This window comes from Paramisgurnus dabryanus, chromosome 15 (genome assembly GCF_030506205.2).
Source record: "Paramisgurnus dabryanus chromosome 15, PD_genome_1.1, whole genome shotgun sequence".
In the NCBI taxonomy this organism is placed as follows: domain Eukaryota; kingdom Metazoa; phylum Chordata; class Actinopteri; order Cypriniformes; family Cobitidae; genus Paramisgurnus; species Paramisgurnus dabryanus.
Genome location: NC_133351.1, coordinates 30,881,849 through 30,908,645, shown reverse-complemented (window position 1 = coordinate 30,908,645; position 26,797 = coordinate 30,881,849). Strand labels below are relative to the sequence as shown.

General features: G+C 36.5%; 3 protein-coding genes across 3 annotated transcripts; 2 read left to right on the top strand and 1 right to left on the bottom strand.

The window, feature by feature from the left end:
• Positions 1 to 1,178: 1,178 nt before the first annotated feature.
• LOC135782647 (uncharacterized) lies at positions 1,179 to 5,089 on the top strand. The gene is made up of 3 exons (XM_065293084.2): positions 1,179 to 1,378; positions 1,456 to 1,706; positions 3,020 to 5,089. Exons 2-3 carry the CDS (start codon positions 1,496 to 1,498, stop codon positions 4,444 to 4,446), a joined length of 1,638 nt encoding a protein of 545 aa, XP_065149156.1. The 5' UTR covers positions 1,179 to 1,378; positions 1,456 to 1,495; the 3' UTR covers positions 4,447 to 5,089.
• Positions 5,090 to 7,909: 2,820 nt separating this feature from the next.
• cln5 (CLN5 intracellular trafficking protein) lies at positions 7,910 to 9,864 on the top strand. The gene is made up of 4 exons (XM_065293072.1): positions 7,910 to 8,176; positions 8,557 to 8,731; positions 8,812 to 9,037; positions 9,115 to 9,864. The coding sequence occupies exons 1-4, from the start codon at positions 8,049 to 8,051 to the stop codon at positions 9,597 to 9,599; spliced, it is 1,014 nt and encodes a 337-aa protein (XP_065149144.1). The 5' UTR covers positions 7,910 to 8,048; the 3' UTR covers positions 9,600 to 9,864.
• A 505-nt stretch (positions 9,865 to 10,369) lies between these two features.
• fbxl3a (F-box and leucine-rich repeat protein 3a) lies at positions 10,370 to 26,501 on the bottom strand. The gene is made up of 5 exons (XM_065293070.1): positions 26,201 to 26,501; positions 25,404 to 25,762; positions 15,153 to 15,275; positions 13,144 to 13,315; positions 10,370 to 13,013 (listed from the first exon to the last, which is right to left on the bottom strand). The coding sequence occupies exons 2-5, from the start codon at positions 25,758 to 25,760 to the stop codon at positions 12,373 to 12,375; spliced, it is 1,293 nt and encodes a 430-aa protein (XP_065149142.1). The 5' UTR covers positions 25,761 to 25,762; positions 26,201 to 26,501; the 3' UTR covers positions 10,370 to 12,372.
• Positions 26,502 to 26,797: the final 296 nt, after the last annotated feature.

Sequence of the window (26,797 nt, the reverse complement as noted above, 5' to 3'; positions counted from 1 at the left end):
AACGTGCCAATTTGGTTATTTTAGAAGGTTTTTAAAACGTCCTTTTGTTTTAATTTAGGATGCTGTTTTTAAAATGTTGTGCTGCAAAATTACCTAATTACAATGAAAATACAACGTTATGAAAAGTTGTAACCGTTTGTGTTTGTATTTTTAATCTGATCTCCTATCGTCAGTCCTACGATATCCTATCTTTATGATTTTAAAAGCTTGATGTTTTGTCTTTATTCTTCAGCCATTATTTTCTTACCCCTTCTTTTCATTTAGTCATTACTTTATACAATAGTTTGTGATCATTTATGTCCATACTTGTTTAGCTAAATTCATTATAAAGCAGGGAGTGTCTTCTCTCTCCATTACAGTAGGAGGCGCTGCAGCTCTTTAGTCTGCCCTCCGCCGATAAACCCCCTAAAAGAGAGCTCGCAGTCGCATGTGATGTGTTTGCAGTGTTGCCAGGTTTGCGGTTTTCCCGCACAATTGGGCTATTTTGAAAATACAGTTGCGGGAAAAATTTTGGAGCTGCGGGTTGCGGTTTTTTGGGCTAGTTTTATAATGTGCCGCGGCCACGAAAATGTTTATCTGTAGACTTATAAAATTAACGTTTTTGTTTTCCTAATCTGCATTTTTCCCATAAGCAATTCATGTCAACCCAAGGACAGCTGCAGCGTTAGGAAGTCAGTGGAAAAGTGAGTGGAAGGGCGCGTTTTGCTCTTAATATCACGTCAGAAACAAGAAATTACCTTACGTAAGGGGTTACGTCTATACTGAGAGGATATTTACAGACCACGTGAACCCATCTTTGTATGATCTTTTCAAGTTAAATAGAACATTTTAAATACGTAGATAGTATGTTAAAAGGGCAGAGTTCATACTGTCTCAAAATGGCACGCTTGGGTACACTTAGATGTACTTAAGATAATCTTAAGAAGTACTAAAGTAGATTTTTTTTGTTTAGAACAGAATAGTGTGTGAAAATAGAGCACCTTAAGTGCATTAAGAAAATTTTCATCTGCATGGAAAGTACATTAAAAGCAATAGTAAGAGTTTATTTTAGAGCCTTTGTTGTAATCCCGAAGTTTTCAACTGTGATTGGACAAATGTAAAAATTGGGCTAGTTTTCATTCCTTTTGGGTGGGTTTTAAGTTGTCATTGGGCTGGAAATCTTTCTTGGACCTGGCAACCCTGTGTGTTTGTGTATCCTCCCTGTAGTCTTGCGTGTTTTGTTGAGTCTAAACAGAGTCTTGTCGCTGTGTATTTAAGTGTTGAGATGTTGACGATGAGCTGGATGTGCTGTAAATCGGTAGGAACTGATCTGTCTATGAGAAATTGTTACTGTAGGCAAAGCTGAGCTCAAGAGAAGATGGAAGAAGTGAAGAGAGAGGTTTGTACAGCTTAATTAAACTGTCTGTTTGACAATCACAAATCACGTTTAATCTTACTGTCTGTGTGTGTTGTCAGGATGTGGATTGTTGTCTATCTTCAGTGTATGATGTGACTGATGGGAGCTCCACAGAGTCTCCGGATTCTTTCTGTATGTAACGCTGGAAAACAGCAGCAGATCCTGCAGACCACACTGAAGATGAGTTCTGTCAAACTGATGGACTGCAGGAACCTCATGATGAAGATTAAAACTGAACCCACAGAAATGAAAACTGAACCCACAGAAGAGGAAGATCGCACTGAGGAAGACGATGATTTTATTCCATCAGGTATGTCTCCTCAATTGTTGTATTTAAAAAATGTTTTAACTGTTTGAGCATCTGATTTATAAAAGGGGGTTTTAAATGAAAACCCCACCGTTTTTCAATATTTTACTATGTTCTTACCTCAACTTAATTAAATACATACCTATCTTTTTTCAATGCGTACACTTAATCTTTGCACCATAAAGAAATGTGTCATACATTATTGTGGTTTAAGTCAGCTCGGTTCCAGACAGGCTAACTATTGCGGCATAAGTATATTACCCAGATGAGTTATGTGAATGCTTTGTTCTGGACAAACTAGCTATTGCGGGATAAGTACATTTACTGGACATTTTATGTGAATGCTTTGTTAAAGAAGAATGTCTTAAGTTTAGATTTAAATTGATCGACTTTGTCTGATACTCGAACATTATTTGATAAATTATTTGGAAAACATGGAAGTGTTTGGTGGCTTCTAAATTCATCCCTGTTTGGATCCTAAGAAATGAATGTGGCTAGGCTAAATGCTAACGTATTTATGACGCGCTGCACAAAGATTAAGTGTATGCATTTGAAAAAAGATAGGTATGTATTGATTCGTCTTGAGGTTGAGGTAAGAACATAGTAAAATATTGAAAAACTGTCAAAACTCACTAACAAAAAGAACAAAGAATTTAAGGACTAAAATTTTAAAGGGGTTTAGGATGTCTTTAATTCTTAATGAGCAACATTCATGTGGGCTTTAAAAAGACTTAATCTCACTCATTCTTAATCTCATTGGTCCATTTGACTCCCTCTACAAAATAGTGGATTACTCACAAATAATCATGCATTACACCTAGGGGTGGTTTCCCGGACAGAGATTATCTTAAACCAGGACTAGGCCTTAGTTTAATTAGGAAATATAATTAGTTTTAACAAACATGCCTTACTAAAACATTACTGGTGTGCATTTTGAGGCCAAACTAAGGCCACTGGTGTATTTTAAGATATGTCAGTGCAACTTGTTTTGAGTTTGGACAGCTCTTATATTTATTTTAGTCTAGGACTAGTCTAATCCCTGTCTGGGAAACTGCCCCTTAATGTTTTATCTTTGATCACTAGTTAGGTTGTTTTTATTCTTATAAAATATCAACAACAATTATTTTCATTTTTTAGCTGCATATGTTCACAAAATTTTGGTTTATTTGATGTGCAATGACTCTGACTATAATAACAGGACTGACCGCTGTCTTTTCTCTCTGTGTGAATATAGATAAAGATACAAAATCTCAATTCATCATTTTATGTGTAAATAAAAGTGAAAAGAGAATTTAATTGTTTTATGTTTCTTTCAGATGTGAAGAGTGATTCATGTCGTGATGGAGAAACGTCCTCAACATCAGAAGAGCGACTGACAGCACAAACTCTTTCCTGCATCACCTGTGGAAAGACATTCAGCTCACAGAGACATTTAGAGAGACATGAGAAAAAACACACAGAACCGAAACTCCTCCCCTGCACCAGATCTGAGATCAGCTTTACTACCTTACAAGAGAAGAAACTTCATTCAGAAAAGCACAGAGAGAAGAAACAGTTTCACTGTGAGCAGTGTGGGAAGATTTTGAGCTCTTCCTATAATCTAAATGCTCACATGAGGACACACACTGGTGACAAGCCTTTCTACTGCACTGAATGTGGATATTACTTCAGCACCAAAAAAAGTCTTGATGCTCATCAGAGAATTCACACAGGAGAAAAACCATACGAGTGTCCTCACTGTGAGATGAGATTTAGATATAGACGTAGTCTAAAGACACACGTGCTTTCACACACCAATGAGAGACCGTATGAGTGCAGTGAATGTGACAAAGCTTTTGGGGATTCAAGTTCATTAAAATCACACCAGAATATTCACTTTAAAGAGAAACATTGTGATAAAGGTTTCTGTCATAAATATAAGCTGATGGTCCATCAGAAAGTTCATACTGGAGAGGAACCTCATCACTGTAGTGTCTGTGGGAGGAGTTTTAGTCAAAAGTCTAACTTACTACAGCACCAGAGAATTCATACAGGTGAAAAACCTTACAAATGCTCTCAGTGTGACAAGACTTTTTCCCAGTCAGGTCATTTAAAACGGCATCAGAGAGTTCATACTGGAGAGAAACCTTATCACTGTAGTGTCTGTGGGAAAAGTTTTAGTCAACAGGGTACATTTTTAAACCACCAGAGAATTCATACAGGTGAAAAACCTTTTAAATGCTCGCAGTGTGACGAGACTTTTTCTCTTTCAGGTTACTTACAAACCCATCAGAGAGCTCATACTGGAGAGAAACCTTATCACTGTAGTGACTGTGGGAAGAGTTTTAGTCAACGGGCTAACTTACTAAATCACCGGAGAGTTCATACAGGTGAAAGACCTTTCAAATGCTCTCAGTGTGACAAGACGTTTACTCAATCAAATTACTTAAAATCCCATCAGAGACTTCATACTGGAGAGAAACCGTACGTCTGCGCTCACTGTGGAAAAAGCTTCTCTAATTCGTCTCATTTCAGAGTTCATCAAAGAGTTCACACTGGAGAGAAACCTTATCACTGTAATGTTTGTGGGAAGAGGTTTAGTCAAACGTCAAACTTTGTCAAACACCAGAGACTTCATACAGGTGAAAGACCTTTCAAATGCTCTCAGTGTGAAAAGGCGTTTGCTCAGTCAGGTCACTTTAAAGCCCATCAGAGACTTCATACTGGAGCGAATACTGCAATATCACAAATAAATGCAACATAAAAAAAAACACACAAATGAAATGAAGCAGTGCTGTTCAGGTTTTTCCGATTGATCTTAAAAGTATTGTATTATGGAGGACAAAAAATTAAGTGTATATAAATGCATACAAGAATAAATAAATACAGACATTATTAATTTGCAGAGGCGGACACTATTTAAGTATTTTTACTTTCTATAAAAAATACATTTTTAAGTATTCGTATCAGTGTTTTTCTTTGGAAAACATACATTCCAAACCATGTTATCATAATTTTTACTCCACTACATTTCCTAATTTCAAGTTTTAAAGCAATATAAAAGGAATACGGATCATTCTACGGAAATGTCCCTAGCCTTTACAGAAATATTACACTTGAAAAAAACTTTAGGATTACATTTTTTATATATATTTTAAAATGAAACAATATGTAATTTGAACAATTACACCTTCTTGAGCCATCAGTGTAGCAATATTTGATTTTTATTAATTAATTACAAATCCAAGCACCAAAGAAGTGTACAGTGTACACTGAAATGTACAGAGGGAAAATGCTCCATTTAAAATACAATAATGTGTCCATAACTATCAAATATGTGATGTAAGTTACATTAAAAAAACAAAATGCTAAATAAATATTATAAAATATATAATGAAAGTAGTGGTCCCCTGGAGTTGTGTCACTGGTGTTACCGTTTAACAAAAAAGCTCTTATTTTTAAATCAAAATCACACTGATGTGATGACGTCACTTGACTTCCTTCTTTCATTTTCCTGGAGATCTATGAAGAGAAGCCCATGGTAAGTCCACTGTCTCTCTTCAGTTATCAGAAAAAATTTCATTTATCTCATGATTTCATAAGAAGCTTTTAGTTTAAGTCACTGGTATGACCTCCTTTATTGTTTGGGAATTTCAAAAAACTAGAATACAAATGGATTCAACTACTTAATTTAGTGAGTATACAATGATTGACGACATGTGGTTTGATACTTTGCAGCAGCAATTTTGTAAAATGCCGTTTTCATAAAAATTGTCATTGGTGTTACTGTCACTGGTGTTACCTTCCTTATGGTGTTACTGTGTTTTTTTTCTTTCACATTAAATAAAATCTTTTACATGTGACTTGGTGATAATTTTAAATTGAATTTTGCTACACTTAAAAATTAAGATTTAAAGCTGAATTTTTTTTTAAATAATATTTCATAAACACCTTTAACCCTTGTGCATCAATTTAAAAAAGTTACACATAGGTTCACAGGGGACAAAAATGTCCATGTCCAAAAAGTGTCATAAAAATATGATAGATTAATATTTGTTTCCACTTTCACTGCCATTTTTTTAACCAGCATCAGCTCTAATCACAATGACCAAACATTCATTAATTTTCAGAATTTTAACCCTTTAAATGCTGGTTTGTTTACACAGTGCCACTGCTGTTTTTTTATGAAAAAAAGAAAATTTTTAATTATTTTCAATTTACTAAATGCTAAGCAGATTTTTTTTCTTTGAGTATTACAGCCTTGGATATGTCAATGATTAACAACAACATTAATTTTTATGCATTCATATTTTTTATGCAGTATCAGATTTAAAAAAAAGTTACCTCTCAGGTCCATAAAGGACAAAAATGTCCATGTCAAAAAAGTGTCATAAAAATATTATAGATTAATATTTTTTCCACTTTCACTGATGCCATTTTTTTAACCAGCATCAGCTCTAATCACAATGACCAAACATTCATTAATTTTCAGAATTTTAACCCTTCAAATGCTGGTTTGTTTACACAATGCCACTGTTGTTCTTTATGAACAAAAACGACACCTCCTTTGCAGTGGTTGTAGTCTTGTGATATCCAGTACAATATATTTTTTTTCATTCAAACTGTTCACACACGCACACACACGCTCACACAAACGCACACACACACACAAGCACACACACATGCACATTCTGGTTTCCATGTTTTGTGGGGACATTTCATAGACGTAATGCATTTTATACCATACAAACTGTATATTCTATTCCCCTTACCTACCCCATTCTCTAACCCCAATTATCACAGAAACCCTTCTACTACTTCACATTTTCAAGAAACATCATTCTGTTTGATTTATAAGCTTGTTTTCTCATGGTCACAAAAATACTGGTACTCCTATCTTTGTGGGGACAATTGGTCACCATACAAACCACACTCTGACATCCATACCAACACACCCACACAATTATAGCTTTGTAATATATCTAATTGGCTCTATAATATGCATAAGCAGAAAACAACAATAAAGCGATAATTTGCTTTATATGCCAAACCTAAAAAAAATGGCACCATCTGGTAAAAAATAGTAAAAATTAAAATTTTGAAGCCTTGCCAACAGAATGAAAGCCTAACAAAGATTGCATCATTTTATAGTTGAATGGCACCGGGATTAAAAATTGCCGTTTTAATGGGTTTCAATGGGGACATTTTTGTCCAAAAGGTCCTGAGAGGAAGTATTTTGTGTACCTAGTAGAAAATTGATTTTTTAAAGGAAATGAAGGTGAAATATTAAAATTCCAATAAAAATGCACACCTGTGGCAAATTTTATGCAGTTAGCATTAACACAGGCAAAGTTATCAAAAAACAAAACTGAAAAAGACAAAAATGTCCTCAAGGATGCACAAGGGTTAATATTGCTAAAGAAGTAAGGTAACACCACTGACAAAAAAAAAAATGGTGTATGCAGTCTTTATGTATATTCACACACAAAAATAAAAAATCATTAAGCTGTCATTTATGTGTACTCATAAAGTCAAAGAGTAATCTAATAATGTGGTCTAAATTTAAATGTTAGAAAAAAAATGTTTAAGAAATCTTGCCATACCAAAAGTGGACGTTTCTGTAGAATGACCCATACACAGTATGATTCTATGCTTTAGAATGTAGTGAATATTTTTTAGTAAAGTAATTTTTCCCAAAACAAAAACTCTGATAAAGCACAGCTGCTTGGAAAATATACTTAAAATACTCAAGTAGTGTTCGCCTCTGTTGTTTTGTCAAAAGTATTAACTTTTAATTTGATTATTAATTTCTACATGTATTTATTTATGTATTTCCGTGTCCGTATGTTAATAAAGTAGGCGGTCCCAACCTGCCTGTCACCTATATTTTTTCTTTAGTAAGTTATCCTGCTATAATTTATATGTATGATATATATGGAGATAATAAACCTTTGCAAATCTGATGATTTGAGCCATTCCTCCTGACCTCTAGGCTAGAGATTATAAACGGGCCTGTTGAATGCTTATTCTGATTGGTTGAGAAGTGTTCCAAGGCTATGCATTATTTTTTTTAATAAACGCACAGTCCTGTCAAATGTCTTAAAATTAAAAATAAAACCACCAGAGCAATGTAATATCGGTGCATCTCTAATAATATGCATTATATGTATACAACTTCCTATTATTATTTTTTTATTATTATTATTATGTGACTTTTATTTTGACAGGATGTTTAAGCCATAACTAGAAGGCGCACAAAAAACTCGTGACTGACCAGTTGACGCTATTTAGAAAGTCGTGTGATCAGTGTTAAAAACAAGGATGTGAAACTTAAGTGTATATATCTGCTAGTGAGACAGCATAGTAATGTTTCTGCAACACTATCCTAAAATGAAACATTCTGGGCTTATTATTCACGCTGCTCTTCTTCATTTCTGGACTCTGTGTTTGGCTTGTATCGTTCATGGAAACCAAGTCTGGCCAGTGCCTTACAAGTAAGCTGCAGACACCTAACGTTACCTAATCTAACATACATTTATTGTTATTTAAACGTATAATTTTTATAATTGCGACTATGCATTGTATGTTGTTTGAGTTTTTATTTTGATTTTAAGACGGTGTCATAATAAAAGCATGATGTTTTTTATGTTCCCTACACTTTCATTTTTGTTAAGGATGCATTTGATTTTGTAGGTACCATAAGACTATTTTGGACAAGTAGTACGGAAGGACAGCGTTTTTTATTTTTTATTTACGACCTATATATGTACTTGACAAATAAAAGACAGTGTTTGACAACTACCAAACTAAAATAAAGGTTATGCTCTCAAATGCTAGTATGTTCATAACTAACGTGCAAAAACTCTATTTCTAGGAGAGTTGACAGACGTCCAGATGTTGACCCTTACTGCCAGGCTTTATATCCATTCTGCCCCACTGGAGATCCAGGTGGTCAGATACCATACATGAAGGAATCTGACATCATCTCAGTGTTCAGACTTCAGACTCCGGTTTGGGAGTTTAAATATGGTGACCTGCTGGGGAAGCTTGTAAGTGCATCACTGAATAAAAGGTCTCTTGTTAATGGTTTATTCAGTTTAGTCTAATCTAGAGTTTTTGCACTCTTAAGCACATCATGCACGATGCCATCGGGTTTACAAACGAGAACACTGGAAGAAACTTCACTATGGAGTGGTATGAGCTATTCCAGCTTGGGAATTGCACTTTTCCTCATGAAAGAGAAAATATAAGTGCACCGTTTTGGTGTAACCAGGGAGCCGCATGTTTTTTTGAGGGAATAGATGAGATACATTGGAAACAGAATGGTACTTTGGAGAAAATAGGAGAGATTTCAGGTAAATCAAAGTAATATTTTAAGCTTGTATAATATATTTGTTAATTCATCAGGTTTATACATGTTTTCTTTTATTAGGTGAGATATTTAATGAGATGGCCCGGTGGGTTCAGGAGGACAATGCAACGGGTGTTTTTTATGAGACTTGGACTGTAAAGACAGACCCTGGATCTAACGCTACAACTTGGTTTGATTCCTACGACTGTTCCCAGTTTGTGCACCGCACATACAGGAAATTATTGGAGTTGGGTGCTGTTCTGCTCAGCAAAACCCAGACCAATTATACAAAGATCTATCTGTACAGCGGAGAGCCTATCTATTTGGGAGATGAAGCTATTTTTCAGCAGTCTTCTACAAAAGGTCTTGCCACAGATATCCAGAAGTTTTATCACTCATTTCGCCCTCACCAGTCAGCATGGGAAGCCATTATGAGTCTCCTAGAAGCTTATGAAAAGATGGTCCTTGAGAAGACCTTTTATTTGTACTTTAACTCTGAATATTGGAAACTGCCTATGAAATATCCTTACTTTAAAATAATCTACGAGGAGATTCCCTTACCATAATGCCCACTTTCTGTCTTTGAATTTTAATTGGTTTGTTTTAATCAGTATGATGTCACAGTACCACCAGATAACTGTTTATAATGTTTACCAATATGAATTTGTGAATGTTTAAAATGCTTTTGTAAATAGTCTTTTTTGCGTTTTAGTATAAATATGATTTTTTTTATTTGTGCAACATTCATAAAAGGTCTGAATCAAAGTTTTGTAAATAACAAAAATGCTATTATGTTTTTTAGCTCTCAAATAAATAGGATCTTTTCCAATTTGATTTTTTACTCTTGCTTTTTTGGTAAAACTTCTATATTTTTTGACACAATGTAATTCACCATTCTCTAGCAAAAGGCTTAGTGATCATTTTTAAACAAGTTTGAACTAATAATAGTTTTTTATAATTAAATAACTAAGGACAGAATATGGGAAATATGGTGGTGTTCATTTTTTAATAGCTTCTCACCTGCAAATAATGTATATGAAGAGTTTCGTTGCAAAACGAGATAAAAAAAATTCAGAAATCTCATTTTTTGGTTGCATTCCAATTAATATCCATTTAACTGCAATTGGTTTGATTTGATTTAAACCTTCATAACTTAAAAAATACCGCTAAGTAGCACCATTAAACAAAATAATAAAATGATAACATAATAATAAACATGTTTTGACAAAAAATTTAAGAACAGAGTTTCAACAAAAAAAATTATGTCAGCTTTAATCGTGAATCATGAAAAAAAAATGTGTAAAGGAACAAAGAAAATACAACATTGATTTTTTAATTTTAATTTTTTAATATAGACATATAAATCAACAAGAAGCATCTGAGCCAAAGTTAAAGCGTTAATATAAAGCATATCAATAAATTACACTGCTGATAAAATCTAATTACAAGGGTACAAAGATCCATCTAGGAAATATTCCCACTCATCTCAATAAGATCAGCACAGAAACAATATATAAACCTTCACAGAGGAAGCAAGAGAAGTTTCTATTTATTTGAAACACACAGCATATATACAAACATATGGGGCTTCCTTCTTAAAGGAAAACTTATCCACTCCAATAGTTAAATTGAAACAAAGGTGCATTTTAATGCAGTTAGGTCTGGGCAGTTTTACAATTATTTCCATTTTTGAATCTCATAATAATTTATCACTTATGCAATGGCCAAGTCTCACAACATTCTTGATGCAACCCAATAGAAATCTATCAACATTTTTTTCTCTTTTCCATTTTATGGACACATCTGTATGTGTCGGGCCACTCTGACAAACTCAAACATACCCAACCCATCTATATTTTACATTTCAGTTCTACTATTCTCTTTGCTGCAAAACAATTTGTTTTTGTTCTCTTTTAACTCGTTACCAAGTATTTCAATTAGGTGAATATTATTCATTATATACAAATGTGTGTATACTGTAAAAATATTCATTGTTGCGCTTACATTTTTAAGTTTAACCCTTTACCTGGAGAGCCCTTTTTGATTGGGGGGCATAAGTGATGTATCCCTTCAAATTAATATCAAATTTTTCAGGTCTAGAAGCCTAAATTTGGTATCGTTTTAAAGAAATATATTTTTTAAAAATATTAAGAAATTTGTTATAGCAGTTTAAATTTATTGTAATAAATAAAAATAATGCAATATAATAATCTTTTATAAGTAAAATTATTAAAAAAAAGAGATTTGTGTTGGTTTGCTGCATACTCTTGTCACAAATTATTAAATTACAGTTACTGCGCATTATTACTGCTAAAAGGTTTTGAAATATTAAAATTACATTCTTAGACCTTTCCAACAATATATAGCCCATTCAAAAATGAATGTTGAATGGGCTTAAGTTATTACAACTTTATATTTATTTTTTATAGCAACTTCTAACTTATTATTTATTAATTCAAGTTGTTTAACCTTAAACATTCAAGTGCAACAAGGAATTTCTACAGTGATACCATATATTAATATAAAATGTGTATTTCACAAAAAATACTGTTCATTATCTACAAAGAATGCGATCATTGCCATTATAAGTGTACTTACAGTACTGTAATCCAAATGTGATTCTCATTTTGTGATTTAAATGTAAACGATTAGCTTACTTTACAATGCTTTAACTGTTATACTTCAACTCTTAGAGATGTTTTGAGTGCCCTGCACTAAAAGTTACAGCACAGCTCAGTAAATAATATGTAAATAGATGCTGAGAATGGAGAATGTGATTCTAAATACATAAAGTGACTCTCACTGAACTCATTAAATTACTTTGTTTAGTGTAGTATAGCTATGCTCTACTTTAAGAGGGAACAAGACCTTTTTAGGACATGTCTGGGTCATACAATCAAATGATGAAATAATTTACCTAGTAAAAATATTCAAGTATACATTGTTTTCTAATCATTGTAGTTTCGTTGTACTGTTTATAATGTTGACAACAAAAATTTGGGAGAAAATGTACATACTCTATACGTATACAGTTCATATTATTATCTGTATCTTTTTATTCTCTGTGCACTGAAAGCTTCTGTACAAAGCCAAATTATGTGTGTGTGCATGAGCATACTTTGCATAAAAGCTTATTCTGACTCTGGTTCTTAGCCTTCATTATGCAAAATATATTTTTTCTTTGGATTTTTGTCTGAAATGAAACCCAGACATGTTTTTATGAGACTCTTCACAACAAAGCTTGTGTAAGAATTTACAACAGCTGTGATTTTTTTCCATTTAGTCCAAATCAACAAACGTGTGTCTCAGTCTGACAGCCTTTCTTTTGACTGATGAAATTCACCAGGTGGGCATCATATCTGGAAACCAAACACGTCCCAGATGTTTGGACACCTCCCAGTGGATCTCATCCAGGCTGTATTTGTGGTCTGGGATAAGAACCTCCTCCATAATAGACAGCTGAGAAAGACGCCGGCCGCACATCTTCACGAACTCCACGAAAGCGCTGCAGGAGACCTCGCACTCGCCCAATCCGATGGCTGAGAGGTGCTGGCAGCGCTCAGCGATGCGGATCAGCTCCTCATCCAGTGGCCGCAGACCGTTGGCACACACCACCAGCTCCACCAGTCGTGGGCAGTTCATGCCGACGCGGCCTAGCACCTCCTTACTGACCGAGCGGCCGAAGTACAGGTGCGTGACGGGTATCTCGTCGCGGAAAAATGGGCCGAACTCATCCTCGTACAGGAAGAAGTACATGACCAGGTTGAATTTGGGTGAATGGCGCACCATGGCATCCCAGCTGCTTTTCTTGATGGTATGGAACTGCTGACCGGGGTTCTCGCTCACCACATCTATGCGCAGATGTTCAAGGTGCACGTGCTTTTCTGAAGACAGCGCCAGGAGCAGCTCATCGCTCAGTAAGTGGTAGTTGAGGGCCAGTTCTCTCAAACCGTGACACTGATCAGCGACACACAGGATACCTGAAACAACGCAACAGCTTTCAAAATTCAACATTAAAATAAGAAGAAATAATACATTAATTTACATTTACTTATTTTTGGCTCAATAATTGCTTTTGAATTATTATTAAGTGGTTCAGTCCTACAGTACCTGCAGGAGAAACGTGTGGACAGCTGCTCATCTTTAAGAGCTTAAGTGTATCGCTGTTGTTGGCTACCAGAACCTTGAGAGAAGGATCATCCACTGGTGTGTCATCAATTTTCAGAGATGAAAGAGACTTGGAGTTAACAAACACCACTGTTAGTGCAGAGATGAAGTGGGACTGCAGGAAGAAAGATAAGATAAGAGGGATAAGACAGTGTAAGGATTCTTAAAGTCCCCATGAAATCAAAATCAACTTTTTTCCTTTTGATATAAATATGTTAGGGTTAAGGATATATATAAACTGGTATGGTCCGAAATCCTGACAAAATTCGCATCCAGAAGATATAAGCATTCAAAACGTACAGTTTGTCACGCGTGCGCTGAAAAAGCCCAGAATTATAATGACGTCATCCTACACTTCTTGTCCAATCAAATGCTCTCTAGACTTAATTTTTACAACTGTGGCACTCACGAGCTGTCAAATGCGCCTTTGCTGGACTGTGCCATAAACAAATGGTTATTAGGAAAAAGGGGAGGGGCTTCTTAATAAACCTCTTCAACCCTGAGGACCCTGTCCCGGGTCCAAAATTTCGTATTTTGACTTAATATAAAAGATTCTTTTAATCTTTAATGCTCCGTCATGGACCCCAGTAACACATATGAGATACTGTTTGAAAGCTTAGAGTCTCTACTTTCTGCAGATATGCATCACTTTGACATATCTTTTAATGTAAGAAAGTTATTTACACTTAATTTACACTATCACCCCCCCAATATTTTTTGATATCATATAATATTCACATATTTCATATTTTTCAAAAATGACAAACATGGGCAAGTCTTATATCAAATGAAAGCTCTCACTCTCAGGAATAAGGCTAAAGAATTATTTTTGTTGTAATATCAACACATATCCAATAATCATCGAATGAATAATAAGGTAAGGTCTTTTGTAAACATATGTGAAACTTGAGTGTGAACTGCCTCAGATAGCACATATAGCCACAAATGATACACCATCTTTTATTTTAGGTCCTACTCTAAACAATGAGTCCATTCACAGCATTTTCTTTGGTTGTTTGCATAATTAATCCCTTGCTATTTATTATATGTGCAAAACAAAAAATTAATATTTATATGAAAAATGTATTTTCACACCCTTTAGTAAAATGAGAATAACTTTTGAATGCGACATGCTAAAGAGTTCATTCTTTTTTTGGGTGTTTACTGTCTGCTGCTGGTAACAACCAGAACTGTCTGCAGTCTGCTAGAGCACCCAGAACCAGAGTTATACACTATCAAAGACAGTATTTACAACATAAAAAAAAGAAAATTTGGTGTTTCATCATATGAAAAACAACATAAATAACAATATTTGTCACAAACAGCAGCTTTTTATGTAACTTCAAAGGGTTTTCTTTAAAATGATATAAAGAAATTGCATTTATTCCACTGTATGTGGTTATGGTAGCACTTCAAATGTTTTTTGGCAGAAATTGTACACCATAAGCGTATTATTCCTCCCATCAGTTGGAGTAAAATAACTTTTGCATATATTATGATAGAGAAAAAATTCCTTTTTCCTCTGTAAGCTGACAATTGCTGGAATCAAACAAAACTGTCTGCAGGGACCTGAGATACCCAGGACCAGAGTTATATACTTTCAAATAAAAACTTTAGAAAAAAAACATAAAAAGCGCCTATTTATTTTTGTGTTTATTAGAGGCCTGACATCACATACAACCATGTTTAGCACTTTCAACAGTGTTTTATGTAATTTCAAAGGGTTTCCTGTAAAATGATACCAAACTTTTGTATGTAAACCTCTGCATGTGGGTATGGGAAGCTTTTGAAATTGGGTAGGCCAAATCCAGGCGAAAATCCCCAAAATAGCTTCAGGGTGGAAGAAGTTAAGAAACTTCTGGTTTTAAGTTGAAGGGTTAATAATGCTGCACATTTCAGCGCACATTAGTGGGCCTTTAACACCTCATCAACCATAATATTTCTTTTGATACCTTTGGTAACTCCATGAAGCTTGGTCGTGCTGTTGAGATGAGCCCAAGTGTTTTCAATGAACAGTTGACGAGTTGAGACAGAATATCACACGCTGCCTCTGCTGACTCTGTGCTGCTGTCCACCTGTGTATTCAGACAAGACATTTTCATAAGTGTTTCGCAGTCGATTTCATTTCAAAACTGACGCACTATTTTTAGGTTTTGGTGACTGTCGGACTCACATAAATGAAAATTAAAACATAAATAATTGAGCAAATCATTTTAGGTGTACATGATTTTCTTCATTTCAGTCTAATTTATATTAAATAATATCCTGGCCCTTTTTAGCTTCATAAAGGCATTGAATAGTAGTGCCCCATTTCTAAAACTTTAAAACTTGCATCCTTCATCAAAAACTAATCCATGGTTATTAAATGACTTATGGGCAGTGTTGCCAGATCTCGCGAGACAAATAAGCAACCAGGCCTGTGAAAACAAGCCCAAAACAAGCGACTTTCTACGCAACCCCCCCCCCCCCCCCGTCCGTCCGTCCGTCAGTTTAAAAAAACACAATGCTGTTAGTTTATTTTGGTCAAAGCTGTGAGTGATAAGCACGCGAGACGGCAGAACGTTGCTATGGTTATTTATGTCAATCATCACATTTTCGGGAGTGAGTCTTGTTCCGTACAGACATGAAACGAACATTTAGGGGATTCGCTCCAGCATTTACATGCGGTTGTCATTCCCGAAAGTTTGCAGTGTGTACGAGACCATTGAGGAGAACGGGGCTGTATTTGTTATGTTTCTATGTGCTATCATGTTGTACGAGGTCCGCATGGTGTGCACGTATTTCACACTTAACTGATACTCTGCACAGTGCTTTGAGTCGTCCCACACGACAGGTTGAATCAATTCTATTACTCCTTTCTCTTTCTCCCAGTCTTTTCCCACATTGTCCCAGGCATTTGTTCCTCCAAAAAACTCTCCTACAGTCCAGTCAGTCAACATCAGTCGCAACTCGCGCGCATTAATTTAAAGTTTACATCACTCACTGGCTACGTTTTCCTAGTCAGAAAAAAAACAGATTGCCCTGCTCTGCCTCTGATTGGCTAGTACTCGTTGCCATCTGGGTCAGAGCCAATTAGAAACAGGTGTGGGTGGGAAAAAAACTGCTGTCTCCTGTGTGTATGGGGAAAGGGGAGAGACGGAGAGAACAGGCTAGACAAACTCCTACGTTTAAATAACATATAGAAAATATCTGATTGACAACTTATTATGGAGCTGGGATCAAGCCCAAAATAAGCAACTACACTTTAGAAACAAGCCCAAAATAACGAGACCCGCGACTACTAATATTTGTAAGCGACTTTACAAAAAAGCAAGCCCAAAGTCGCTTATAATAAGCGGACTTGGCAACACTGCTTATGGGGTAAAGCGCTGGGTATTTGTATGGAAAAATTTATATTTCAAACTTTAAAAACTACGGCTGTAAATGTGTTCACGAGAAAGTCGAGGTCAGACAGAAAACGGTTTGCCATTTTGGGGTGAACTATCCCTTTAAAAGGGTTTACAGCAACGGCCAAAATCTCGTAAAAATCTTGCCGGATGAGCGTTGTTTTTAATCCAAATCTACTCCTAAACCAACCTTAAACTCAACATTCCACAGGATTTAGGCAGTATCTGTATACCATCTAGCCAGAACTGCGGTTTTCATCCTCCTAACCCTACCCCCAAACCGAACCCTTAACCCAACATCTCATGAGATTTATGCCATAGCTGTATGCCTTCTAGTCAAAACCCTTTAAAAGGGCCATATCAAACATATTTAACTACATGTTTTCCTCTAAGGTCTAATAACAATAAAAGTGTTTGCTGCAAAATTTCATTATTTTGGTAACTTTACCACAGGTTAACATAGTTTTAATGCATTGGCTAACATGGAATAACGATATTTCGATATTATTACAGCGTTTATTAATCATAGTATGTGTTTATTTCACCATTTACCAATGTTTTATCAAAAGTTGTAACTGTTATCATTCGTTAAAGCACAAACTAACATGACTGATTGTACTGGCATTAACTAACAATAACTTGTCAAAGATTAATATATGCTAAAAACTATACATTACTATATATAGAGTATATTATTTGTTTATGTTGGCCAATGCATTTAATATTAAAAAATGCAACATTACTGTAAAGTGTAACAGTTTTTCAGATATTGTAAATGCACTCTTTCCAAGTAAAATGAGATCTACAACAGTGCTACACTACATAGTGAGTGAATATCTTCATATATCCCGGTCATTAGTTTGTCTGGTGTTTAAGAACTTCCACTGTGATTAGACTACTAGAAAAGTCTGAATGAAACATGTTTGCAAAATCTAGACAAAACTGTGCTTGCTATTGCTATGCAGAAGTCAACACTAGGATGTTCTGGCTGGTTGCAGAGGCATTGCTACAGTAGGTGGTTGTAAGTGTTTGAAGGGCATTCCATATGTAAAACCATTATTTATTTACATATTTGCTCCTCCAGGCACTTTCACCCGGCCTGTGAAGCAGTTTATAAATGTATTAAATATCATTGTGTTTGAGTTAGGATTTTGGGATGAAATAACCAATTTAATACAATGCAATGCAATAAAAGTCCAATAGATGTTGCGCGTCTGCAATGAAGTTATATTTACTGATTGCTGAAGCCCTGACATAAATGAGTGAGAATTGAGCAAGCCAAAAGTTGCATGTTTAACACAGCATGAATGCAAAATACTTCCCTTCAGACACTTCCCATTTTGTTTTATTTGTAGCAACCACAAATGTAGGTCCCACCACAATAACCATAGTTGTTATATTAAAACTATGGTGTAACAAATGGTAATTAATCTAGTAAGAAAAAACATATTTACTATATTAATAAATCCATAGCTCATTTTCCTAAGAATAATAACTGTAAATATGGGTCAGAAGAGATATTTTTGCTCATTATTTTTTGTTCTAGTCTCTAGATACGGCACAAGTCCCCCCTTCAGATATTTAAAGAGCAACTATGGTCTTATTCACGATTTTACATTTCCTTTGGTCTCTAAGGACGGTTTCACATTTGGTGCGATTGCCTGGTCCGAACCCGAGTTCGATTGCTTCCCCCTCCCCATGCCCCCCATGGACTGTGTTCACATATTATTTATGTATCCGAACCGCGGTACGCTTGCATCATCAAGCTGCAGCCGGCGCGTTCTCATGTTGCTTGGCAACCGCTGTAAACGAGAAGACGACAAGCGTGATTGACGAACTCCAAGCAGAGAGATGATTTCTGAATGCCTCCGCAAAAATTGACGTCGGCGGACAGACCGTTGTCATCGAAAAGACTTTAGTATGTTTGCGGCAGACAGACGAAAGTGCGTTTCTGTATTATTTCTTTGAAAACAAAATCAAAGGTTTAAAAAAATAAGAACAAAAGTCAAGCAAGCATTCTATGCATTTTGTTGTCAATGTAAGTGCACGCACACAAACACACACGTCTGTTTTGGTGGGACATTCCATATAATACGTAATTAACAGTGGTTCACTTCCACGATTTGGTGCGATTGCGCTCACATTAGCAGCAAACCGATCTGGGGTTCACATGAACCGGACCCCAGACCACCCTTTTCAAACGCCCTAAGTGTGTATTAGTCAGGGAACTACACTAACTTTTTCCAGTGGTGGCACTTGCGCTACTAACTTTTCGGTTACTGGCGCAAAACATGATTTGGTCGCACAAATTAGTTATATTTTGTTATGGATAATAATGAACAATAATAAAACATACAGATACGGTGCGGTAGCGCTCGCGGCCGTTCTCCGATCGACTCGGGTTTTACTCAAAATATTAATCACTTGGGACCCGAAGTAATTAAACTAGGACCGACCCCGACGCAACTGACCATTGAAAATATAATCCCGGAACCGCACGGGTCTCGGGTATTCTGTGAAGACCTCTAATGGTAAAACTCTGCTCAAGTTCAGACACATGGAAGAATACAATGTGACACTTGCTTCCGGTCGCACCGACCCAATTAATTGAGAAACAGAAAGCACGCGAAACCTCACCGTGTTGAAGGCTCAGAGCACGTTATAAAACGTATTCTTAAAATACACATTTCTGTTTTAATAAATGCTCATAGTAAATCATAGCATATTGCCTAAAACAAAAGGTAGGTACAAAAAAATGTAAAATTTACCCATTAAAATTTAGGGTCGCAATGGCATTTCAAAAGGTCGCATATGCGACCAAAATGGTCGCATTGTAGTTCCCTGGTATTAGTACATGTTAACAATTTTTGGAAAAAGTACAAACCCCAAAGTAGGGATGGGACGATATGGAAATTTCATATCATGATTATAGTGATATCACGGTTATCAATATTATCATGGTTTTATTAAAATTAGATGGAAATGTTCAAAAGGAACTGATACACACACTGAAAACATTTTTTAAAAAAAGTTTTATTTTTGAACATCACAATTTAATATTTCATGTCCCTGAAATGTAGTAAAAAATAAATTAATCTGTCTAATAAGTTTACAGTGAATGAATACAATACATTATCCCTTAAATGCCTTCTTGGGCAAAAAACTATGTTGCATGTGCGCGCCTGTGTCAAACTGATTCTGGCTGGAGAGGATTTACCGCAAGTTTTCAAAATCACGGTAATCAAACACGGTTGTGATAATTAAATTTTAAATGATAATACTAATCGCCAGGACATTTTATCATGGTTAACCGTGAAACCGCTAATCGTCCCATCCCTACCCCAAAGTAAACGATGACGCGAGTTATCGTCTCCAACGTAAATCTCTTTTCTTGGACTACAAGAAACACACGGATTGTAGGCAACGGTTTACTTCCTGGGATTGGTGATGTAGTAAAGATGACATTATCATAATTCCTCTAACTTGGACTCACAGCCTGTAAGTTAACTCCTGTTAGCATTGCATTGTGAGCGAATCTTTCAAACATGGTAAGGAGCGTCACATTTCCGACTGACGTCAGAGGTATTCAGACCAATCACAACGTACAGATAAGCTGACCAATCAGAGACACAGCGCTTTTCAGATCGATGAGTTTTGTACAAAATCAATGCGTTTGAGGAAGGCAGTGTTGTTTTTGGCAGCCGTTTTAGTCTTAGTCTTTTGGACGAAAATGCTTTTTAGTGTTAGTCACATTTTAGTCACATATAAACTTGATAGTTTTAGTCAAGTTTTAGTCAAGTTTTAGTCAACGAAAACACAAATAGGTTTTAGTCAAGTTTTAGTCGAAGAAAATGCAAAAAGGTTTTAGTTAAGTTTAAGTCAATTTTAGTAAAAAAAAAAAGTCTTTAACAAATTAATTTAGGTTAAAAAGTATTGGAAATGGGCTTAGGTTTGACAGGTTGTAGCAAGTGTTGCAATTCATAAAACAACAGTTTTTGCATAATAAAATAGACTTTCTCATTGATGGAGATGTAGTGCTGCCAAGCTCCTAAAAAAACCCTTTTATGCCCATATTTCAAGTTATATTTTTCCATGAATTGAAAAAAATCTAAAATTCTAAAATTTTAGCACATTGGCTTTTTCACCAGTAATCACAGTAATAAAGGAATGGTTTAAAGTTTAAACAGCAAAAAACTTTTGAGCTACTACCACATTACACACAGGTAAAGTGGTAACAGCAGAATCGATGTTTTACTCAAAAAAGCCATGAAATGTGTCACAAGCTGACTGTCGAGTAAAATTGAATGTATATGATAGGTTAACAGCGTGACTTGTTAGTTACCTTTGAAAAAATATCAACCTGATGAGCCTTCAGGTGCCGCTTGCCGTATTCTATGGCATTTAATCAGACCCAAAAGTCGTGTGCACAAAAACCACGCGCGAGCGAGCGTGCAGAACACTATTCGTGCACGGGAAACGTCTCGTGAGCGCGCACAAATGCAGTCACGCAGCCGCAGGTGTTTTGTTGTTGTGGTATCCCTTGCACGTGCACAGCAAGGCGGCAGCTGGGTGGTGGGCGTACCCAAAACAAGGATAGGAAGCGGGCGGCAGCATTGCTGATTTCACACAAAATAGGCAGAAATGACATGCACTGTGAAGTTGAACGTCAGACTTCTATCATTTACGTTCCATCTTGTCTCGTCAACAAAAACTCAAAAGCATCTCGTCATGTTTTCGTCACCTTAAGAGACATTTTTAGCTAGACATCGTTGCATTATTGTCATAAAAAAGGGAGAGTCAACGAAATCATTTCGTTGTCGTCATCGACGAAAACAACACTGGAGGAAGGCAGGATATATGGAGCTACAAAAATTTACGATATGTGGAAATAATGTGTTTTTTAACCATAAACCATGCAAATACACTGTATTATACCAAATCCACAAAATAACATTGTTTTTAGCAATGAAATAGGTGCATTTTAAATATATTACCTTGATTTAAAAAAGTCGGACATGATTTGAGGTATCATTTCGCTACTTCACTTAGTATTATTAATATTATATTATCACCTTATACTAGGGATGTAACGGTATCAAAAATTCACGGTACGGTAGTATTTCGGTAGGATGCCCACGGTACGGTAATTATTGAAACATTTACAGGAAGGAAAAACATATGAAGACTTGGAAAAACTGCCATAAGTGTTCATTAAACAAGACTGAACATTACAATGTACAAAGTGTAGCGTAGCGTAGTGTTTACAATTTTCATAAAAAGGACAAAAATAATTAGACCATGTAATAAAATAAAAAAATAACGTTTCAGTTTAGTTTGTCAACTTTAAACAACTCCCAATCAGTCAGGTTTTAAGAATTGAGTCACTCCCTCAATTGACCTAGTTTTTATTATTATTATTAATGCTAATGCTTGATACTCCTATGAAAGCAACAGTTGTGATTGTAGAATCAAGAAAAGATGATGGGTTTTAAGCGGGTCAATTCATGAAAACAAAAGCAACCCAGTAAAAATGAAAATAGCAGCTTAATTATTGTAGCTGGACCTAGAGCTGAGGTCAGCTCACTCAATACATGGGTGCATTTCCCAATCGGAAGTCTGCAGCCTCCATAGGTCGCATTTGTAGGCTGCATACGTCATGAAGACCGTCTTATTTCAGAGTATTAACATTTTTCAAGTTGACAATTATTCTTATTTAATCGTATATTGTTGTAACACGCTTATGACTTGCAAATGTAATACTCAGTTAACTTAAATACACCAGGCGCGTAATGACAGATGCAGCCTGCAGCGACCTAAGGAGGCTGCTTTCTAATTGAGAAACGGCATACACACTCTCCTCATTCACGGATTTACTCACTCGTTTTTTGTATGTCCATCACATTTTGTCCTTTCTCGTTTCTTGTCACAGCGAACGCAAACTTTTTCCACACATCAGATTTAAAATCCGCGTTTCTTTTGCTTCCGCCATTGTCGCTCCACTTGTAGAGAGGCATCAGAGTGGCACGCATGGGATTATGGGAATTGTAGTTCCCGCGTCCCTCCACTCGCTGCACTTGGCCGGAAAAAAACTACACGTGTTGCTCGGAAGACCTAATGTTTTACCGAATCACGTGACCACGGTTGTACCGGCAAAATATTATACCGCAATACCACGAAATTTATAATACCGTTACATCCCTACCTTATACAGCATTTCTATGAAGAAATCATTCTGAATTTCTGGACAACATTTAAGGATATATCGTATTTTCCGGACTACAATGGCGCTTTTCCATTGCATAGTACCCCACGGTTTAGTTTAGTTTGGGTCAGGTCAGCTTACTTTTGGGAGCTTTTCCATTGGGTGCAGTACGTAGTAGGGCTGTGTATCGCCAACAATTTCCCGATACGATACGTATCCCGATACAAGGGTCCCGATACGATGCACATCACGATACAATACTATTTTGAATTACATTTTTGTTCAGAATTTAGTAACATTATTATTATTATTATTTTTATTATTATTTGTTTATTGTACATTGAATAAGCAGTGTTGTAACAGTTGTGTTTTTGCCATTCATATAGCTATTAGAAATATTTAAAATCCCAGAGTTAGTACTTAACTTATGTTTTTTTAAAAGCAGTTTTACAAAGATGGTGCCTTACTCTTGTCTCTCATTATTCTACATCTATGAATATCTCTATAAACATGCAGTCAGACTTAATACACTTTTCACATGCAAATCTTTGTCGTGTTTCTTCTCAAATGCGTCAGTACTGTTTTATAAGAGCATGGCTAATAAAGCCCTTTGCAGTAGTATAGGCTAAGATATCTGCGCTTTCATACTGAAATCATTGACTTTAATGCGCGCGCGAGAGAGAGAGCACGGGTAAGCGGCTCACTATGCAGACACGTGCGCCAGCGAGACAGACACGCAAAGTGAAAGTATACCCCGCCACCTTTAACTCTACGTACTCCGCGGGACACATGCGTCCTTTCCATATGGATCACGGATTAACAGCAATTCTTCACGTTACTTTCAAAAGTACATCCGAATCGATACGGAAGGTGCTGTATCGATGCGCGCATCGTCAGGCGCCCATGACGATGTATCGTCGTATCGATATTTTGAACACAGCACTAGAACGTAGTACCCGATACTTTTTTCGTACCGCCTCGGTTGGGGTTCCAAGCGATCTGATCTGATACCAAACGTGACGCGAAAACACAGTAGATCACTGATTGGTCAATCGTCACTAAGCGTCATCGCTATAATGTAAAGATTAGCTTTACCTCAGTGCTAGCTTGCAGTGTCTCGAGCAAACATGTTGTCATTTGTGCTCTGCTATAAGTTCCCAAACTCCCTTTTAGCGATGAAAAACATCCACAGGTTGAGAATCAGGAACACCATAACAGTTTTTTCCAAACTTGCAGTTTGTGGCGGAACATTCGCGACGAGCACGTCCGCATATATGCTTAAATGCAACTTCAATGAGGCTCAGCGGATTGCGTCAACTACTGACGCCACGGGTGTTTATACCGAAACTGTCAAGATAGATAGAGGTAACCTTAGTGATAAACATGATGTGCAAACATCTATTTGTGGTGGCCAATTTTTATTTTGTGGCGGACTGATAAATAAATTAATGGGAACGTACAAGGACGCTCTCACTTGTATGACGTCACAGCAGTATGCAGCGCAAATATAACGGCATGTCTAAAATCCCTCCCACTGTGAAGTGATACCAAACTCAATGGAAAAGCTAACCACGCCAAAGTGAGGTGAGCCGACCCGACCCAAACTAAACTAAACCGTGGGGTACTATGCAATGGAAAAGCGCCATAAGTCACACTTTTTTCATAGTTTAGCAGGTCCAGGAACTTTTAGTCAAGTGCGACTTATACATCAAAATAATTTCATATGAACCAATAGAAACCATTACCGTCTACAGCCCCAAGAGTCCGCTCTATGCTGCTCCTGTATTTATGTAATTCAATGGATTCAGTGATGCGGAATGACTTTGTGACCTTTGTAAACTTGATTTGGCTTTTCGTGTTAATTTAGCCTATTCAGCCTCCCAGGTATGTTCTGTATACTATTGTTTATCTACTATTAAATAAACACGGTATATAGTCCAGTGCGACTTATATATGTCTCTTTATCTTCAAAACGCATTTTTGACTGATGCGACTTATACTTTGGAGTGTCGTATAGTCCGGAAAATACGGTAGTTTGGAATTACAGGTTTACTTATTGCATTATTCTATTAGTCACACATTTGAATACCTCCACGAACTCCATCCTAGACTATTTTCATAATAGTTTGGAATGGGGTACTACTTATTCAAATGTATTTTCTTATTTGAATAATGTAATAACACTGTACCTTCATGTACACCATTCTAAACTACTGTATATCATGCTTTTGTTATTTTTTGTCTTTTCTTTGTTTCTATTTTACTTAGCTGCTTTCAAAATGAAATTGAATAGAAATGTATCTTTGGTCCAAGTTATGTGCTCAACAGTATTAAAAGTTTAAATTGGTTAAGGTTTTAACCAATCCCTAACCCTGTTTGCCTTGAAATGCACTACTAACTTGATTCAATATGCTGTATGAACAGAACATGTTTGTCTTGTGACAACCTTAGAAATTCATATAACAATCATGGGAGTCGGAACCAAATTTTAAGACCAATGATGTAGAACCAACTCAAGAAAATGGCATCTACTCAAGTAAATGTCTTGGACCCACCCACATTTTTTTTTGTTCCGACGCCCATGACAACAATAAACCTCCATGCAAGCATCTCACCTTGAAGCTGACGTACTGTAGATGATTGGAGTGCCTCTTAATGATTTGCTTTATTAGATCAGGATGCGTGGCTTTCAGGTAAGAACTGGCAGGTTGATTGAGCTCAAACTCAAAGCACCTCCACAGCTCTGGCATGTGGAAAGCCTGATTCCAGCCACGGCAAACCTGGGAGGCAAAGGCACGATCCAACAGCGGCAGGTACTGAAAGATGTGAAGCAGGATCTCCTGGGGCAGTCGAGTCCAGTCGCACATCGGATCTTCAACGTCTTCACCGAGCTGTTTGATCCTCTTGCAGGACTCCATCAGCCCCTCACACGATGAGCTACTGCCCTCTCTGTCTCTGCTTAACCGTTTCATTTCTGGGAGCAAAAGAGAGCCATGAAACGTGACAACGTAAACAAGCCAAGTGCAAACACACAACTGACCTACTGTCAGTACAGTGCAGGCCTAAACACGCATACACGCGCATGAACATATAATGCAGCTTAAATCCTATACATTGGAGCTTATTTTTTGACCTACATGATGTGTAATAGGTTTAAACAGCTAGTAGAAATTTTATTCGCGAAACATTTGATGTTGATGTTACAACTAAACCACTTCACGTGCTTGATCATTTGCAGCCATTTAATGTATAAACTATAGTATAATAATATCAGATTGTCCAACAATTTAAACAAATATGAGCATCGAAACAAGAAAAACACCATTCATTACACAAGCATCTTACGTTAACTTAGTCAAAAAAAACAGTGATTTAAATTAACTAGATTAAGGCAAATTAATCTCCAAATTACCTGTTATGCGTGTTACAGTCGTATGTCTCGCTCGGAAGAAGTGGAAAATTACAAAAAATCCTCAGATTATTCGCCTGAATGTCAACCAGGGCCCGACAATGAAAACATCAGACCGAATAAGAACAGACGCATCGGAGGACGAGGCGCAATTTCTTCAGTTATTTGTTGTTTTTTCGACTGTGTGTTCATACGTCTCTGCGATATTGTTGGTTGACCTACTTCTGCACTGTGCCGCGGGAGATTTTCAGCGTCCCCGCCTCCCTTCCAGCGCTGAAAATGGCGATGTTGTTGTTTAGTGCCTGTCGATTACGGGCAGCAAATAGGCTTGTTCGACTTCATGCAGCGCTGCTAAAATTGACAGGTGGATGACGTCAAAGTACCGCGAGAGCGAGTGGAAATTATACTTCTTCACATGATTTTGCATCGCGCTCGCGGTACTTTGACGTCATCTGCTTGTCAGTTTTTCCGGCGCAGGATGAAGTAGAACAAGCCTAGTGTTTCCTGCTGTATTCCTTATTAGACAAAGCGCAGTCTTCCTGCAGGGGGCGCGTTGAGGCTCCGAAAGCCGTATCCAACAAATCAGGATTTACATATCGT